Source organism: Penicillium paradoxum (genome assembly GCF_028828445.1).
Source record: "Penicillium paradoxum strain IBT 22861 chromosome Unknown utg000003l_segment0_segment0, whole genome shotgun sequence".
NCBI classification, from domain to species: domain Eukaryota; kingdom Fungi; phylum Ascomycota; class Eurotiomycetes; order Eurotiales; family Aspergillaceae; genus Penicillium; species Penicillium paradoxum.
The window spans coordinates 2871338-2890530 of NW_026643181.1; the positions used below are offsets into that span (position 1 = coordinate 2871338).

At 49.8% G+C, this 19193-nt stretch overlaps 5 protein-coding genes across 5 annotated transcripts; 1 reads left to right on the forward strand and 4 right to left on the reverse strand.

The window, feature by feature from the left end:
• Nucleotides 1-1499: 1499 nt before the first annotated feature.
• On the reverse strand, nucleotides 1500-6397 carry N7457_002974 (CORVET complex membrane-binding subunit VPS8; the record flags this gene model as incomplete). Its single annotated transcript, XM_057174020.1, has 3 exons — nucleotides 1500-5557; nucleotides 5611-6043; nucleotides 6095-6397. 3 exons carry the CDS (start codon nucleotides 6395-6397, stop codon nucleotides 1500-1502), a joined length of 4794 nt encoding a protein of 1597 aa, XP_057034171.1.
• Nucleotides 6398-7251: 854 nt separating this feature from the next.
• Nucleotides 7252-8685, reverse strand: N7457_002975 (uncharacterized protein; the record flags this gene model as incomplete). The annotated part of the gene is made up of 1 exon (XM_057174021.1): nucleotides 7252-8685. The coding sequence occupies one exon, from the start codon at nucleotides 8683-8685 to the stop codon at nucleotides 7252-7254; it is 1434 nt and encodes a 477-aa protein (XP_057034172.1).
• Nucleotides 8686-9699: 1014 nt separating this feature from the next.
• On the forward strand, nucleotides 9700-10742 carry N7457_002976 (uncharacterized protein; the record flags this gene model as incomplete). The annotated part of the gene is made up of 2 exons (XM_057174022.1): nucleotides 9700-10312; nucleotides 10381-10742. 2 exons carry the CDS (start codon nucleotides 9700-9702, stop codon nucleotides 10740-10742), a joined length of 975 nt encoding a protein of 324 aa, XP_057034173.1.
• A 352-nt stretch (nucleotides 10743-11094) lies between these two features.
• Nucleotides 11095-15428, reverse strand: dppV (dipeptidyl peptidase DppV; the record flags this gene model as incomplete). The annotated part of the gene is made up of 13 exons (XM_057174023.1): nucleotides 11095-11699; nucleotides 11729-11785; nucleotides 11869-12057; nucleotides 12099-12155; nucleotides 12262-12376; nucleotides 12859-12976; nucleotides 13050-13261; nucleotides 13315-13547; nucleotides 13605-13827; nucleotides 13880-14903; nucleotides 14952-15190; nucleotides 15250-15301; nucleotides 15364-15428. The coding sequence occupies 13 exons, from the start codon at nucleotides 15426-15428 to the stop codon at nucleotides 11095-11097; spliced, it is 3189 nt and encodes a 1062-aa protein (XP_057034174.1).
• Nucleotides 15429-16090: 662 nt separating this feature from the next.
• N7457_002978 (DNA ligase (ATP) CDC9) lies at nucleotides 16091-18946 on the reverse strand (the record flags this gene model as incomplete). Its single annotated transcript, XM_057174024.1, has 4 exons — nucleotides 16091-16636; nucleotides 16689-16919; nucleotides 16989-18777; nucleotides 18909-18946. 4 exons carry the CDS (start codon nucleotides 18944-18946, stop codon nucleotides 16091-16093), a joined length of 2604 nt encoding a protein of 867 aa, XP_057034175.1.
• Nucleotides 18947-19193: the final 247 nt, after the last annotated feature.

Genomic DNA, 19193 nt, shown 5'->3' on the forward strand with positions numbered 1-19193 from the left:
GGCCTTGAACGCCGGGGAGAGGAGATCATTTTTATACTCCAGACTCCCAGGGGAAAGAGGGCCAAGAACAAATTAAAACAAAAAAGAAGAAAAAGAATTAGAGAATGGAACACAACACATGGTGATGCCTCCACCAGACGCGATCCAATCAAGACTGCCATGTGAGATATATTGTGAGATATATCAAAGGGGCAGTGTCTTGAAACACCTCGTCCATGAGTCTGACATCTCCGAGCCCTGGCTCACTTCAGGCAAATCACTGATCTTGCCGATCGAACCGGTCCAGCCTGCGATATGCGATACAAGATGGTTGGGGGTTAGAGTAGACAGTTGGGAGTAAAATACTCCGTAGTCAGCAAATGACTCTGCCCAGGTGGTTCGATTATCTGTTCATGTTAATTGCCAACGGCATCATATAGATATACGCGGAGTATGAAGATAAGCGGAAAACTCAACCGAAGCGAAACCCTTTGTTTCGGAAATATCCACTGAGTGGCGGGATTCTGCGAAACGAAGAAAAGCGCCAATGCGAGACTGTCCCTGGGGTCCCAGCTGAGAGAGCATCACCAATCAGCACTGTTGCCGCCGACATTTCCGGAGTGGCAACGGGCTGAGAGGTGGCTGCTTCTGTCGAAGCCTCTCGACCATCAAGCTTTTTGGGGCTTTTTACTCTTCTTTTTGCTATTTTTCAGAGTCGGTTCTTCGGCCAGTGAAGCAGGGTCTAGAACTAGAAGATGAAGAATATAACCAGAGTCATGCCGTCGAAATTGATCTATGTAGACACATGATCAAAGTGGATACGCAATATTAAGTACCGACCACTACAAATATATGCCTGGTGGTACATGTCTACATGTACCATTTATACATTCTTCACAGCGAACCCAGCTACATAAGGAGATGATACTCCCAAATACTCAAGACAACAGTTGAAATGACAGTGTCATCTTCAGAGACACAGACACCTATCACACAGTCCAGCATCCACCTGGACACATTTACAGCATGGCCGTGCCATATATGTGGACTCTGGTCTCAATCATGCAGGGGACCAAATGATAATATCCTGCGTAGCACTCTTTTGATCACATTGCCTGGGCATGGATGCAGATGCGCCAAGAATGCATCTGGGCTGAATAGCTGAAGGGGAGAAAGAGGCAATCCCCACGATTCACATCTCCCCATTCAAGACAACTAGATGTACATGATGCAAACGACATGCATCCAGTATGCATCCTCCATACTTATGCATGTCCCCACGGACAACGGAAGAGCCAAGCTGCACGATGGCAGGGATAGACCTGGCTGTAACTTCCATCCTATTACAGTGCTTGCAGAGGGAAAAAAAGCAAAAGAAAAATGGCTATATGCAAAACAATCATATCTCATCTAGGGATATCCCCGAATGGCACCTAGGGCAGAAAAAAGCAACGAGATAAATAGAAAAGTAAGAGAATATCCCGAGACATGAAGAAAATCATACTCTTTCGCAGAAGATACTATGTACAAATCGGACAGAACAGCTCAATCCCCGACCAGTCGGCCAAATGGTTCCGCCGAAACGCTGTTTCAGCGGGTCGGCCGCCCGCGCTGACGGCATCCAGCACACAGCGCCGGTGGTAAAGATGTCGACAAGCGAAAACAACCACAGGTTCTGGTGCAGTTGCTGCGACTGCAGATCCAGGTCCAGCTTCCACTCCAGCCTCGGTGGGGTCATGGTCATCACTCTCATCGGACACATCCTTGCCCACACCTACGCTAGTACCATGCGCGTGGGTAAGTGCATGTGCACTCGGTGCATCTAGTCGAGATGGATGACCGACTCCGACATCAGCGGCCTTACCTTTCCCCCGCTCTGAGGGATTATAGCCATCCTCGTGGCGTCTTGCGATGAGGCGGGCGTGCGCATCAGCGCGCCTCGCTTCCCACGCGGACCAGTGGGCGTCGCCAACGGCTGGGCCCCAAATGCGGCTGCGGCAGATCTCGCAAACCTGACCACGGGGCCGCCAGCCTTGCTGGCGGAGGCGGGTGACTTCATCCACGTGGATGAAGAGGTCGCGGTCTAGCATGCCGTTTGCGAGGGTCAGTAGGGATTTCTCGTAGGAGTAGGCGGAGAAGATGGAGGCGAGCACGGCGCGGAGCTCGAGAAGAGAAGGGGACCAGGTTGCAGCGCGAGTGAGGAATGCGCGGAGGATGCGTAGGAAGGACATGTCGATTCTTTCGGTTGAAGTGGGGCTGCTCTTGACGGTGCTTGCCAGAAGAGCTGTGAAGACTTGTTGAACGAGGGTGCGGAAGGAAGTCGTGAGACGGCCGCTTTCGCCGCCGAGGAATGCTGTTGGTTGTGAGGAGACGGTTATTGGGGTATTGTTTCCTTGCATGAAGGCGAAGACGTTGCTTGCGATGCGGACGACGGCTTCAATGTGGTCGAGCCAGAGGGTTTCCTCAAATGCTAAGGGCTGGTCAAGGGCTGGCACGTTTCGTTTGCCGTTTGCGCTGCCTGTGCGCGACTGCTTTGCCGTTTTGCTTTGGCCCTGACACAGCCAGGTGCCTACTCCAGCATACTTGTTGAGAGACTCGATCAAATCGTTAATTGCCTCGGCAGTACTTGCCGAGTCAGGGCTTTCGCGTACGCTCTGGAGAATACCCACTAGGCCAGATTCGAGAGTGCTCAAGTGTGCGACAAGACGATCAAGGGCCTCACGGACTTGGCCCTGTCGGGCGAGGAGAATGACAGCAGCATCGATAGCACCACTTTCCTCGATAGATGGGAGTAGCTCTTCCAAGTGGATGTCACCAACTCGTAGTCCGTCGACAAATGTTGCGACATGTGAAGGGTTGTACCTGCACAGAAGCTGCACATAGCGCTCAATCATCCAGTTCTCGATAGCAGGCGAAGATCGAACTTCCGTAGTGTGAGCCTGTGGCTCGATTAAGACCAGCAAGTACTGATACTGTTTCTGAGGATCCTCTTCCAAAACTCGCAAAAACGTGGCATGTGTTTTAGGGGCGAGATCTTGCATTGTTTGTGCAGCCTGCGTCACATCGATTTCAGCGATTCCCCTAGCGTGCTCCTTGACTACTTCTACCACATCTCGTCTCTGTTTCTTGCCAAGTCCTGAGCCTGGACGGAGGCAGTCGTGCAGACAGGCGAAGATGGTTTCACGGTCATTCGGATCCTCCAGATAAGTCACGATCAGCAGGGAATATTGCTTCTCTGAACGGTAAGTAGACTTGAGGATACGGTAGAAGCGTGCTTCCTTGAACATAGGAATCATGCTTTGGATATCCGGTGGGTGATAGAAAGACAACAGATACTCCGCACTCAGTTCACAATCGTCTGCCATCTCCTGCTCGGGGTATTGGCACACACGGACCAGAACCTGATGGAGAGTTGTGCCAGAGAGGAGAATATACTGGGGGTATTTGGGAAGATTGCGTGCGATAAACATATCCAGGTAGATAGTATCAAAAGGCGTGAAGAAGGCATCGGTCATCACCTGAAGTAAAATGCCGATGAGATACTGGCGATTGATTGACATGCCCGATGCGGAAACATCCTCGCTCTCGGGCTCGTTCAGGAAACTATCCTCGAAAGCCTCGTTGAGCATGCTCATGAAGCTGGAAGAGTCGAACTTGAGCATGGCGCGAAGCTGAGAGAATGATTCTGCTCCCTCGCTATGTCCAGGCACTGCATCAGACCCGCCACCCGAGAAAAGGTATTGGTACAAGTCGGCTTTGGCCCGTGAAGCTGCGAGTTCATCCATGTCGTCTCCAGTAGGATAGACGCGACCCGTCAAGGTGAATGACAAGTACGGGAACATTTTCATTGCATTGTTCTGCCGTCTCATTTCATGCAAATAGTCACCATTGACCAAGGGCTCAAACTGGGAGGGAATGAGACCTAATAGCTCGTCCAGAGGTCCCACATAATCCATCAAACAGCGATTCCACACATATATAAAAGCATCATACAGATTGTGCTGCTTGCACAGCGTTGTGACTTGATCGATGTCCATTGTGGTGGTGTCGAGAAGGCAAATGATCTCCTCCAAGCGACCAACCGAGTGAGTTCCAATGAAGTGGTTGATCAAGGCCTTGACGGCTGTCGGGGGTAGCGATCGCAGCGTTCCATCAATGATGCGAGGTTCAAGGGAATCTAGGAAGATACCCGCCGAGTTTTGTTCCTCATACCAATTAAAGACTTCCTCCCAAAGAAACTCTTCATCGGCCATGAGAATACAAGCCGTGATAGAAACTTCAGCTAGCTCTTCGAGTTGTCGATCCTCAACTCGGCCATTGCTTGCTTCAGAGTTCCGACCAAAAGCGTACTTGAGGGATGCAGAAATCATTTCCAAAAGCTTTTCTTGGACAATTGGATGTCTTAAACTGTCCTCTTCAGGAAGGCCGACCGTCAGCTTCTCGGAATCTCCTTTGTAGTAGGAAGTTGCTAGTCGAATAGCTCCAATGAAGTCACCTGCCTCCATAAGTGCTAGCAATCGATCAGCCCAATTCGATAAATTGCCTACCAAGGCTTCGTTATAACCAAGTAAGAACAAACGCCCTTTATAAGAACGGAAGCTCATGTGGAATGCATCGGCCACCACACCATGCATCGACTCATCCTCTTCGTCAAGCTGTTCAACTAGTGAATGAAGCTGTGATGAGAAGAGATCGGCGTGATATATGTGTCTATTCGCGAGATCGATAGAATCGGTCACATGCATTGAATAATCCTCGATGATCAGGAGTCGTTGGGTTATTGTGAAAACCGCAAGCACCGAACGACTGAGCCACTGGACGGCCACAATGGCCTCATCTGCCCTCCATCTGCTGCGCGCTCTGAACACAAGGCTGGGAGGCCTATCCTTATCCACAGGCTCGTCTGTCTCAGCCTCTGTGACTTCAAGCACGGTCAAAACATTGGACCAACAGTATACAAGCTTTGTATTTGAAGTTTGAGTATCTTTGCCCTTCAGTCGAATGGCTGGAAACCATGCTAACGCGCCGGTCATGGCACTGTGAGCGGGAACTTCTTTTGGTCGCGGTGATTTATGTTGGGTTTGCGCCACTGGCGTCGTGGACACGATGACCAGGAGATATGGTGTCAGCATAGCAACGAGACCCAGAGAATCAGTAGATTGCTCTACATTGCCAAGCGGCAGAGGGGAGAAGGCAAGGACGGAGCTGGGCTTCCGAGGCTTCATCTCAGCCTTTGGCTGAGGATATCGACCCAAGATCCGGGTCGTCTTGACCGTTCGCCCCATTGCGCCCATGCCTCTCGTAGCCAGGTGTGAGAACGACATACCCCGCGTGTCAGCCGAGACCAGCGCGGTTCGTCTGGTGCCAAGAAACCCGATATGGATGACAGCAGATCCCGAAAGATGGCCATCGGATGTTCGAGTGTCGACTTGAGCAGCCGGAATGGGCGGAACATGAAGAAAGGGTTTGGCCGAACGCGAAATTTCCCAGGTAAAGATATCACCCGACTCATGACCGCCTGCAACGGTAGAATGGTCGGCGCACAGAGCTAGAGAGGTAACAGCACCACATTCAACGGCTAGGCTATAGTCAGCGAAATGAAGTGCAGGGTGTAGACTTCTTTTGACAAACCTGGTGTACCAGTTCCTATGATGGCCTTCAGGCTTTGCTGATAGTCGAACACAAGAACGATGCCCTTGGATGTACCTATCACAATAGACGTGGAGACTGCAAGGCAAGTCGGTCGTCCGAAATTGCGCTTCCCGATTTCCGAAAATGCCTGTCCAGTGATCTTCCGCAACTTTGTCCATCGTACCACATCCCAAGGGCCTTGGATCGGTTCGGGTTCCGTTTCAGGAGTCGGCGAAGCTTGACTGGTAATCGAAGACTGCCGGGAATGAAGATGGGCTAGGAAGGGTGAGCCAGCTCTATATATACTTTGTGGCGATGAAGATAATCGGGATTGAAAGCGAAGGTCAAAGGGGCGACGTGCCGGGCTCGGGCTGGCTCGCGGAGATCCTCGGAGAGCGAGAGCACTGCTGCTCATGGAAGATGGAATAGATCCCTGTAAACAATCAGATACCTATCCAGGTTGCGGACCAATTGTACTACTAACATGTAGCGATGGGGAATCATCGGGATTCGAGCCTGTTCCATCCACGCTTTCTGTCACAGTCCAGTCCGCATGCCGCGGCCGAGGAGTTTCTGGAAGATGGAAATCCTTTGGCTCCACTGTTTTCTCCGAATCATGATCCTCCGCATTGTCTATCGTGTCCAATTCCTCTTTGACTGGTTTCTGCGGGGAAGACAATGTTTGGTCGAGGGCGCCATGGTCGGGTCGTCGGGAATCTTCTCCCTGGCCCAGGTCAAGCTCGTCCTCGCGCGACCAATCCTCACTGCCCTCAGCCATCGCGCTCATGAGCGGGATCTCGGAATGACCATTGCTCCCGTTGCTTAGCTTTGGGTGAAGTTCGAGGCTGGATCAGCAATGGCGTGCGGGGGGAGGATAGTTGCGAGATTGATCGGTATTTTCGTTGGGGAATAGGGTGGATATGACGAGACAATGCAATATATGTGATTGAAGGCGTAAAGTGTCGGGCTCGAGGGGTATGAACAGTGGAGAACGAGGGTTCAGAGCTCCGTTGTCTGGGTCGGGGCCGTTTTAGGGGCCGGGCACCAGCCACAAGTGGCTGCCAGGTACATTTCACATTCATAGCATCACACTCGGGGATCTTAACCAATTTTTCAGCTCTGAATTGATTATTTATGGTATTTCTATGGAGGAATTTGATCTTGAGTTCTCAAAATTGAAGATTTTCTGAACATGTTGGCCTTCATAAGCCCGGTATAACTCCATGGATAGCCGTAGGCAGCTCACGCTATAACTGTGACATACGCATAAATTCAGGGAAATTTATTGGATTCTTGAATAATAACATACCCATGGACATACGTATCTTCATCTTACTAGGAGCTATACCGCTCGCATTGCTCAAGGTATTTCTTGGCCCTCTGGGATTTGTAGACTTGTAGTGGTTAGAGTTAGTTGCATATTTATTACTATTATCTGTTCGTCATCATAAGTCGATATGTGCATTTTTCCTATGCCAATTAAGAAAACAATACAAGTAATCTCACGAAGAGACGTTTTCCTCCTCTCTGACGAGAAAATATAGTCATCGAAACGTTTCCATTCTCTAATTTGTTGCACAATGTTGTACCGAAATCCAGTCTAATTTATATACAATCCACAATCTATACCACATATTTGTCTCAAAGTTTGGCGCTTCTGGAAGCTGGGCTCGGAGTTGTCACCCATTGGAAAAGGGGATCATTGGATAGACACTCCATCGCCGTTCGTTCCAAGATCATTCGCAGCCTCCAACAAGGATATGACGATGGAGGATCGGACGGATGAGGGGGCATTATCCAGCATACGCCAGGAACATCATCAAAAGGCAGGTCTATTAACTCGGGAATTCCGAGCGGACCATAATTCACATAAAGCGAAGTTGCTCTAATGTCAGACACGTGCATATTCACTCCAAACCCAGGTCGGAATGAACTCCAATCACGCTTGTCAGACATAGTGGCGATCATGCCTTGCACTCGATGACTGTCAAGACGATTGAATTGTTGCTGAAGGTTTCGGGCAGTGTTCCAAATCCGCCAGATATCCTCCGGTTCTGCTGTACCAAGAGGCCCTGGCACATGGATATTTTCTAAGGCTTCACGCGGAGGTGGCACGGCGCTATCACACGCACTTTCCACGGCCAAGATCGCATTCCCGAGATATGACGATGGTAATTCGGCTGCCTTGCGAATATTTGCCGCGACGAAAACGTTGGATGGTTGCTTCTGTTGGTCGGGGAAAGCTCGCGAGCGGGCGCGGCTGCCACAAAAGCCCACTAGCGCGGTGACGACCAGACTCGGTGGGAAGAAAACATCCGGAAAACCTCTCCTGTACCGCTCAGGAAGAGAATATAGGATCACTGTACAGGCATCGTACAGCATCTTTATCTTCCGGGCATCGAGTACATGGTAAGAACTGATCGGCACTTGGCTGGGATCTTTGAACATTTCATCTTCGCTTGGTGGATGAGGGAAACGCGTCCAACTGAGACCTAGTCGCTCACTTGTAGATGCAATGTCATCAATGTGCTGTCTTGCTCTCTCTTGTTTATGTGGGGTCGTGATCAATCGCCCCGATGTATCTGGATCACGGCAGAATGCGGCAAACGTAGTGAGCAAAGTAAGAAACCCGAGGCCGTCCATAACCCGGTGATCAAAGCACCAAACCAAGTGTAGCCTATCTCCTATCACGTTTGCTTTCAATCGTAGCACAGGAGAAGGGCTACGTGGCGGGCTCAGGATTGGGAACGGCGTCAGGGCAGGGTTGAAACGTCCATTCAGAGTAAGAGGGGTGTGCTCCACATGGTTATGAGCGATAAAAAAAGGCTGATCTTCAATTTCGTCCGCACTGGCAGGCCGTACGTGGAAGGCATTGCTTTTACCATCGGCGTGGGTAGACGGCACGACCATCCCAGTCAGAACGGGAAATTCAGAGAGTAAACGATCAAGAGCATCTTCCGCTCGTCGAAGAACCTCCAAACGATTCTTGCCTGTCAAATTAAACGAGAGAGTCGGGTTGAGATGCACCACGGGCCCGGCATGGTCCAATGGTGTCAGGTCATAAGGCTGGAACATGTTGGCAGAACTGGAGGGCCACGAGGGAAAAGATTCAATGAATGATGGATCCCAAGGCCTCGTCGCAATACTTAAATCTCGAGAAGTAGTCAGATTAATTCCTTCCCAACATACCTGTGGGGTCTGGACTACACATCACCGCTGCAGGTCTCCTGCAGAGTATCTGCAAATCCTAACACTAGCCAAACCCGGCTTCATCACCCCAAGATCGGTGTGCAGCATTGTTGTTCAACGCTCGAGGCCTAGTCACTTCACGTGTAGGACCAGTGCCCTATAGAAATCCAAATATAGGGGCTGGATCGGCGATGGTGGAGGCCCAGGTGGAGAATCTACACCGTAGACACCTTGCCACTGCACTTCCGGCGTCTGTGAGCATTGGGCACAAAATTCTCGGAATAGTCCCATCGGGCGTAATGGCTCAAAGCTGTCCAATCTGAGGTTCTCCAGGCCTGATGGATCACATTGTTGTTCTCTGACCGTATGTTGTGTCATTTTGGCGGTTCGTGCGGGCCCATTTCCCCTAAGCCCCGAGGCAACCGGTAACAAGATTGAATGCGACATCTAATATCATTATTCCAATCACTTGTGTGTTCCAATGAACCAGAATCATCTGGAATAATATAAAACAGTGCAATGACCACCAACAAGTCGTGTTGTTAATGAGAGCAGTCACATCGCCCAGTCACAAGGCGGGGGGATATCACCGAGACAGGATGTTCACGATCATGCCCCATTACTCATTGTATATCCCACCAGCATTAGATGGCATATCCAGCATGGTAATGGCCATGTTTACTTTCTTTGCCTCAGATGTCCATATTTGACATGGATCGACCTCCGGAATGTTAGCCTCGGCACAAGCCTATCACCCTGGCGAGGCCAGGTGTTGTACCTGCGTGACCGGCGACAGCTGCCATATATCGCGATTTTTGTGCCTCCAAAGGCTTAGAATATCAGAATTATAACAGCGTTGGCACCTTTTCTTTCTGAACTACAGTCGCGATCCCAAACATAATGGCCCCGATCCATGGACTGAAACGTGTGATGTTGACTGCCCTGTTCCTACAGTGTGGTGTGGCAGTTGGCGAAGAAACACTAGTACCACGAGCATCCCAGTCGCCATCAACCTCGAGCACGTCCATGTCAACTTTCGCGACAACTTGCAACGGTCGCCCGGAGTACTGCACGCGACCTTATTCAAACATCACATTTGTAGGCGCCCATGATTCACCCTTTGTCGGGCATCTACCCCAGCAGAATCAGAACATCGATATAGAAGCACAACTCGACATGGGGATCCGGTATCTGCAGGCACAAACACACCATTCGGTCTTAAACAATAAGACAATAGAGCTGTGCCATACATCATGTTTCCTCGAGGATGCAGGGCCTCTCAAGTCGTTCTTGGGAACCATCAAAAACTGGCTCGACTCGAATCCGAACGAAGTAGTCACTCTCCTGTTGACCAACGGAGACTCGGTCTCGATAACCGAGTTCGGAGATACCTTCATCAGCAGTGGCATTCATGACTACGCCTATGTTCCATCCACCGATCCGCTATTAATTGCCGACTGGCCCACGCTGGGGGATTTGATCGCTAGCGGAAAGAGACTGGTCGTATTCCTGGGTATGTTGATCTATCACCCAGACGGTAACCTGTGAAAATGATGAAATTGACCCTCTAATAACCATCAGACTACGGGGCCGACACTAAACAAGTAGATTATATTCAAGATGAATTTGCATATTATTTCGAGACAGCCTATGACGTGACCGATTCCTCTTTCTCGAGCTGCAGCATAGACCGGCCCGCTGGTGCTGCCGGTACAGGCCGCATGGGTATTGTCAATCACTTTCTTGATCTCGACCTTTTTGGCGTCAAGATCCCCGCTCGTGAAAAGGCCGACACGACCAATGCTGCGATGGGACTGGGGAGTATTGGTGCTCAGGCCGCTCTTTGTGCGGGGCTGTACGGGCGTGCGCCGAATGTGGTGTTGGCGGACTTTGTAGACAAGGGGGATGTGATCACGGCCCAGGATAACTTGAATGGGTTCTAGAGTAGGGCATGTGCTATATATAAGCTATCCACTGTTATGGCGAGCATATAGATGTCTATGGTTAACTATACACATGGTGAACTTACGGATGCCCGTATCTAAGGTCGAATGCCGTAAGCTAGCGGATTTAGATAGGCAGAGATAAAGTGTAAAAATCTGAGATAGACATAAGAAATCCGACCACATCTCGAAATTCAAGAAAATTAGATAATAAGATCCCTCCATACCTGCAAATTTCCATGTAAACACCAGATCTTGAAAGAGTGGAGGGAAGTAGGCATACTATCACCATGTAGGTGTGTGGAAATACCACCGCCAGACAAATCAACTTCACGGTCGACGCCAATGACCCTTAATCAAGCTCGGACTCCCCGGATTCCTCCGATTCCGCAGGAGAAACATCGTCACCATCCGGCCCCCCATAGTGAACCCAAATATGGGCCATTAACTCATCGGGATCATTGGTAGCCACGGAGTGAAGGAAACAACGGGACTTGCGGATCTCATTGGAGACGTTGGCGTAAATAAGACTGACAGCACAGTCGAGCATACGCTCATACCACATGTACAAAGGGTGGGAGGGAGCCAAGGGCTTGAGATCTCCAACTGTAAGAGGCCACACCGAGTGTTGGCGGAGGAGCAACGTCATGCCGGCAAACCAGACTGCATAGTTCTCATGACCAGTGAGAGTGACGACTTCGACGGGAATGAAGTGCTTGTCGTGGGAATCGCCCATAAAGAATTTCACATGCTTCACGGTTCTGGCTTGTTCGGCCATGCTTTCAAGCAGGGAGGCATCCGAGGACTCATCCTCGGTGCCAAAAGGGCCTACTGAAGTGAAGAACCGATCCAGGTTGTTGGGGCGGAGTATGCTCGAGATGGGGTTGCTGGGCCTTGCGATGTTGGGGCTGGCCTCCGGAATATCCTCCATTTTGACTTCGGGCGAGAACTCTGTATCTATGTTAGAGGGGGAAAAAAACATCCACTCCCAGACCCTATCTCGGGAGGAGAACGTAGGGCCATTGGCAAGATTGGCGTTGGAACTGGGGCAGAGACACAAGGTTATGTCGTTCGTAGTACAGGGACATGTAGTGGAGGGGAAAGCTGAATTCATTGTCCAACTCACTCTTCGTCTTTTTAGTAGTTCCATTGGTAGTACTAGGGGTAGGAGTAGTGGGAGTGTCTGTAGGTATGTTGTTAGAGGAAATATAATAACAATCCCAGAGTCCATTTCGGGAAACAAAGATCGGACAGCTTTTTCGGTAGACAGTGGGCGAGACAGAATACAAACCCATTTCCTGCGTATGGAGATAGGCTCTGAATGTGCTTGAGATAGGATATCATTGCTGCACTCACTCTCGTTCTCACCAGTGGCGGCAGGAGCAGAGGGGGAAGATACTTCGGCTTTAATGTCTGTACCCATGTGGTTAAGGTTAGAGAATCTATCTCATATAGTGCGATCCAGGAAAGGCTGCTTAGGGTCTCGAGTTGACATAGCTCAAATGATTCCAGTACTCACTTGGGACCTGAATCTTTGCAGAGGACTCGGTCTCGGAAGGCTCGGTCTTGGGCGTCTTCGTCTTGGAGGAAGCTAGTGCCAAGAGTTTGTTAGCCTTTTCAGTGGCCCTTTGCTTCTTCCTGATGGAAGATGACGATGATAGGCGAGATCATAGAGCGCGGGACGTACCCTTCTTGCTGCCCTTACGGGAGGAAAGGTTGGGAGGCATGATGATGAGTGCCAACAAGAGTGGAATTGAAGATGATCAATATTGACAAAGAAGATAAAAGTTGGAGGTGCGTTTGCTGAAGGAAAAGCGTTTGTCGAGCTGGTTTTTATAACTTGCAACCTGCCGAATTCCACGAGACAGACGAACAATTTTACACAAACGACAATCGCTACAGGAACGAAGTTTGAAACTATATTCAATGATTTCATTGTTTCGTTGCCAATGTGTTATATAGTGAGACAGGGTGCGACACGTTGCTCAAAAAGACAAATGTATATTTACATACTGAAATAATCCACTTGGAGACCCCGAAAACAGGTTACAACACCCTAATCATAAGATGACAGGAATATAAAACTGTCTGGGTAGGACTAAGGGTTGTAGTTCACAACGGGAACTGTAGTGTCATCCAGACTGACAGCGCCCTCGTTGTCAACTCCAGAGTACTTGTTAAGCCATCCCAAAACCTGCTGATGCCAGACAAGACTGTTCTCCTTGTTGAGGACCCTATACAAATACCATCGAGTTAGCTATATTGACTCACCGACAAGACAATTTATTTCAAAGGAATTGGACTTACCAATGGTTTTCGTTGGGGAAGTTTAGCAGCCGGCTTGGAACACCTCGCTCTTGCAAGACGTTGAAAAGTGCCAGACCCTCTGAGACAGCAAGTCGATAATCCTCGTCATTGTGGATCACAAGCTGTGGAGTAGCAAACTGTTTGATGAGCTCGGGGGCGGATGGGTCAAACCGACGATAGTTGTCTCGGTTATCCCAGATCGTGCCATTGAACTTTGAAAGTGTCAGTATACCAATAGAATAAACGCCACGACTAAGACACATACATCATGCTCCATGAACCACAACTCTTCGGTTGAAATCTTTGCGTCAGCGACAAATGTGCCATCGTGGCTCGCCATCGCTTTGAATTCGCGGCCCAGAGGGTGACCCTGAATCCAGTTTACCATGAAACCACCATAGCTGGCGCCAGCCGCTACGCCGCGATCTGTGTCAATGAAGTCGAAGTTGTCTCGGACATACTCCCAGGCCTTGACCAAGTCATCATAAGGGTAGCTTCCTGTTGACCATTAGAATGTAATCCGCGTATAAGAAATGATGGGCAGAGATGACATACCCCAATTGTTTTGGATGGCATTCTGGAGTTCGAATCCAAATCCAGAGCTGCCAGTTGGGTTGGGTGCGATAACCACATATCCTTGGTCAGCAAAGGTTTTGAAGTTCCATCGAGTGCTCCAGGAGTTCACCCAAGAGACCTGAGGACCGCCGTGGATTAAGAACATGAGAGGGTATGACTTCGACTTGTCAAAGTTCTCGGGGTACACGATCCAGGAGTGAATCTATAAAGGGTTAGTACATCTTCATTGATCGAAGAGGACTTGATCAACTTACATCGGTGAAGTTGCCCTTGTAGTAAAACTCGTCCAGATCAGAGGGGCCTATGTTCTTCAAGGCGGGATCCACCTTGTTGGCAGAGAAGATGGTGCCAGTCACACCCTTGCCAGGCTTTGCGGTGTAGAATGACCGGCTATTATAAGCAGCCGAATCAGAAACCAAGAACTCTCCGTTCGGCAGTCTGTAGTAAGCGGCTACCACACCCTTGTCGGTGAAGTTCTTGGGCTTGAAATTGTCACCAGCATTAGTAGGCAGCAAGAAGAGTCGAGATTGTCCAGCATCCTCGGTATTCAAAATCAGGTTCTTCCCGTCAGCGGTCCACTTCACCTGAGAAGGTGAGCGGTCCCAGTCCTTAGCAAATGAGCGAATGGCGTCCTTGGAGTCAAGGGTATAGATGTAAGGGACCTGACGGTCTGACTCGTATCCGTCCTCTTCCATTTGGATATATGCAATGCGACGGCCATCTGGGGAGAAGGAAGGACTGGCCGAATCACCCTTGATACCTTTCGGTGTTCCAGGACTGTCTGGACCATTGATTGCCACGGCCTTCTTGGAGCCATCATGGGGTACAAGATAAATGTATGATGCAGTGTGGTTCGCACGTGGCAATTCAGGTGCCTTGCTCTTGAATGCAACCCATTTTCCATTGGCGGAGAGGTCATAGTCAGAAGAATCGCCGAATGGGGGGTAAGGTGACTCGAGGTTCTTGACTGGCGTGACGAGGTTCTTAAGGGATCCACTAGAAGCATAGCGGGATGCGGCTCCATGTCCAACTCTCTTCTTATTCAGAGTTCCGGAGAAGATGGCATTGAATCTCGTCGTCAGCCAGGTATCCCAGTGGCGGACGTAGATGCTGTCGTAAATACGTGCTGTGCTTAGCGGAGTGGAAGCAAGCTGTTCGTTGTATGCCGTTCCATTAGCCCAAGACTCTCCGTACACCAAGAAGTTGATGTCTCCAGACTTGGTGATGGCCGTCTTGAGGCCGCCAAGTGGCGCCGGGAGAGAAGCCGCCTTGTAGGCACTAAAGAGAAGTTAGTGAATTTCCGTCGGAATCTGCATGTAGACTTACGAGTTAGTAAAATCAGAGGTGTCTGAGACCCAGATCTCGGCACCTCCAGGAATTTCGGCATTAGTGCCGTTGATATACAACAGACCCGAATCGGTAGAACCGAGCCAAGTGATCTCGGAGACATCGCTGTCATTTGTAAGTTGAGTGATTTTCCCAGTCTTCAAATCCACCAAGCTCCACCACGAGGATGTAGCATGAGTCTCGAAGGAGTATTCAGAGGTGGAGAAAAGTGCGACTTCCTATACTTGGTCAGTCACAATGGTCCATGTAATCTATGTTGTGCAATAGCCAAACTCACTCCCGATGGATTGGGAACGGCATCACTCCTTCTAGGAGCGGCGATCATTTCTCTGCAAACCAAGTCAATAACCAGTCAAGAATAGAATGAAGCTGTGGGAAGATCAGCACTGACTCGGGAGTGATAGCCGCCGCAGTAGCGACGATCGACCCGAGGGCCGCCAGCTGGAACACACGCATGTCGATGATCAGGTTCGAACGCACGCAGCTCAAGAAAAACGTGCACAAAGACAGACAGCATTCCGGATTGACACTCTTATTTAAGTGCCGTGACTCCGCACGCCCAGGCAGCTAGTGGCCGTGGGCTGAGACGGCACTTCCCCGACGAAGGGGGGCATGTTACATTCTTCAGCGCCAAGACGGATATGTGTGCTGTTATTTCGTATTATCAGCCAACTCGGGGCAGCCAACAAGACGTGCCGCGCACAAAAATGGCGGATGCAGGGTCGATGCAGGGCCGGGCAACGTCCGGCTTCTTGGGTTGCAGCGCCAAGCATCGCGGAGTCCGCTCATATCCCGGTTGATATCCGCAATTGCGGAATCGGATCATGATATTGGATATCAATCGGCAGGGGCCATTGCTCTAGAAAAGGGGCCCATTTTAGATTGCGAATAAGCCGGGGAACTTGGTACCTATCAGTGCTGCCTTCAGGATCGTATAGATGAAAAAGTCATTTCCTCCAAGTGGCACCACGGTAAGCCCTAACGATGTACTCCGTACGGAGTATCTCATCTGGTGATGCCACTCAAACTAGGAAATACACACGACTGTAAGAGGCAATATTGATACCCAATGAACTCAATTGTATTCGCTATATTCCAATGCACCTGATGAAAACGCTTTAATACTCAAAGTCATCATCCACACCGCCCTTGCTCGTATGGTCCTTGGTGACTGCTTCCTGCTTTCGGTACATCTCCGCCACAGCACGGGTAGTGGTGGCTTCATCAGGCTTTTTATCGTCGCGGGATTTGATATACCGCGGGAATCGAAGAGACACGCCCTTTCCACCGCCGGTAGTCCCTTGGAACTCATCAGCAGCGGCTTGGTACCGTGGACTGAGTGTTAGATCGGCTGTTTTGACCTCCCAGACCAGTCTCGGCTCGAACCAAACATCCGGTTGATCCTTGGGGACGGTCGAGTGAGTGTAGAAGGGTTTTGGGCGGTCAATGACCAAAGGAACTAGCGTCTTGTGGAGCTCTTCGAGAAGCGCCTCGGAAAAGCCAGTGCCAATGTTACAGATGGTCTCATATGTGTCGTTGTTGGAATTGTAAGCAGCGAGAAGGAAGGCGCCATAGACCGAAGTGCGTTTTCCACGACCGTAGTAGGCTCCGAGGACGACAAGATCGAGAGAATCACCTACACCAGCGAGGTAATCCTTTTTGACCTATATCAAGATTAGCATCGATTGAAGTAATCGATGAACGGAAGACCCATACCTTCAACCAGTTACGACTCCGTTTGCTTGGCTCATAACCACTCTCTGGTGTGTCTAGCATCTTTACCATGAGACCCTCACAAGATGCCTTAACGCTAGCCTCGAGTAATTCCTGAATCTCATCGAGAACATTAGAGTTGCCGTATTGGGCAAACTGGAATTCTCCCTCAACCGGTTGGAAGCATTGGTGCATAAGCTCCCGACGTTCACGTAGAGTCTTCTTCACACAGGGCTGTTACATAGTTAGCAAACACAATTGGAGATCCAGAGGACTGCTTTAAATAGGCACAGATAGTCTCACCTCTCCATTGAAGAACAGCAGATCGAAAGCGTATACGCACACCTTAACCTTCACGTCTTCTGCCTTGACATCCTTGCGCTTACGAGTCATCAATTGCTGGAAAGGAAGAACCTTTTTGGCCTCCGTATCCCATGCAACAGTCTCGCAGTCAAGAACAAAGCTCTTAACATCGTTTTTAACCCACGTATCAAGCTTGCCTAGAACATCGGGATATTTTTTGGAGAGATCTTCCGAGTTGCGGGAGAAGATTGATGAAAGTCCCTTGCTGTCCTTTTGCAACGTCTCCAGAGCCCCGGGATATTGGTGGATAGAATCGGGAGCCACAAAATGGATCTGAGCTCTCTCTCCATCATACTTGTATTCGCAAGTGAATTCCTTGCCTTCGAATCGGTCAAGCACTTCAGTGATAGACTTTGTTGGCTTGGCAAGCATAGGTTTGATGGGAATTCCAGGAGAAAGCTTGCAAATTTCAGGTAGTTTGAAAAGGCCGTGCTCAAGAATGGCAGGAATGATTACTTCGTAAGCAGGAAGCTCACTGTAAACAGTTTTGAAGATATTTTCACCTTCAACCATTTTTTCTGTAGACGGAATCTTGTTTCCGCTTGATTCGGCTTCATGGGCCTGGACTGCTCGAGAAACAGCGACCAGTACTGTCTTTTCTGCGAGTCCTAGCCTCAATTTACCTTCCAAAAATCGAACGATGAACTTGGCTTCGCTAGGGCCACCCTTGTCCTTAGTGATATCCACGCTTTTACCTCCCTTACCAGCAGTATCAGCATCGGCTGCAGCGAGCAGTTTCTTGATACCAGAAATCTTTTTGTCCTGAGATCCATGGCCCTGGACCTGGGCAATCGCAAGCAGGCCTTCATGCACTCCCCGTACAGTCAATGGTTTGGGCTTGAACATGGTAGGTTGATTTGATCGACTCTTGGCAGCGACAAGTCCCAGATCTCCGATTTCCCGTTGATCGGCTTTTATGATGGCGAGACTGCGGCCGGTACATTCACCAATAGCTTTCATGATTAATGATTCTCCAATGCCCAGTTCAATGCCGGCGTAGTCGGCAGCCAGCTTGTTGATCATCAGCTGAACAGTAGGTAGGAAATCGGCAGGAGTCAGGCGAAGAACCTGGCGAAGGAAAAGAGAACAGTGGTCCGTGATCTCCAAGCGCTTTCTGGTCATCTCAATAAGAGAAAAGGTGGTACAGAGAGCAGCATAAGGAACAGGTTCGCCGGCTTTCCAGTCTGGGTATGGATCGTTACCACTGCCTTTCAGTTTAGCTTGGAACTTTTCGATGGATTTCTTCGTGAGCTCTGGCTTAAGGTCCCCTTCATCTTCGCTTTCTAACGGGTCCTCCTCTTCTACAACCGATGGCGACTTCTCTTCAGGAGTAACATCGGCAGGCTTTTGCGCAGCCGGGCTTGGTGACGGCGATTTAGCCTTTGATTTTGCAGATGGGGGCTTCTGGGGAGAGGTAGGTTGCTTCTTCTTGGAAGCTCCGGAAGAGCTGATCGAGGCCTTGCGCCGCCTTTTGGTGACCGGCTGGATATCAGAGTCATCGCTGGCTTCCACCTCGGAGCTCTGTTCCCGCTTCAGACCTTTCGCTGTCTCTCCTCCGTTGACGGTACCAGTCGGTGCTGAGTCAATGTCATCTTTCACTTTCACATCGCCTGTGTTATCCTTGATCTCTACATCGGCAGAACCACTGCTTGCCGGCTGTCTCCTTCCACCAAAGGCCAGTGTAGTTTGCTTTTTCGGCGGCTGGTTAGCATTCGATCCGAAGAACCTCCTGTAAGACGAGTAGAATGAATTAGCAGGCTGGACAGAATTATAACCCGAGAGAGGGCAGAGCCAAAGGGCACATGTGCCATCAGAAGACCGTCGACACACCCGATCGTCTGTTGTTTATCTCGTACATACCCAAGGGTAGCCTGTTTCCTGCTCTTATCATCGGCCATGATTCGTGATGGTGAGAGTGTAATTGTATTCAAACTGCGGGTTTTTTGGGCGGAAAAAGTAGTAGAAGATAAAACCGAAGGTAATCGTGAGATTGATGTCAAGAAATTGTGCTGTCCTGCGAGACGTCTGCAGATACTAGGTTTCGAGCGCAAAAGCGATAATTGCGCAAGCTCTGGAATGCGCAAAACCCGCATAGATATTTTTCTCCGGGTTAGACAGACACTAAAATTGTCTGAATATATAGTC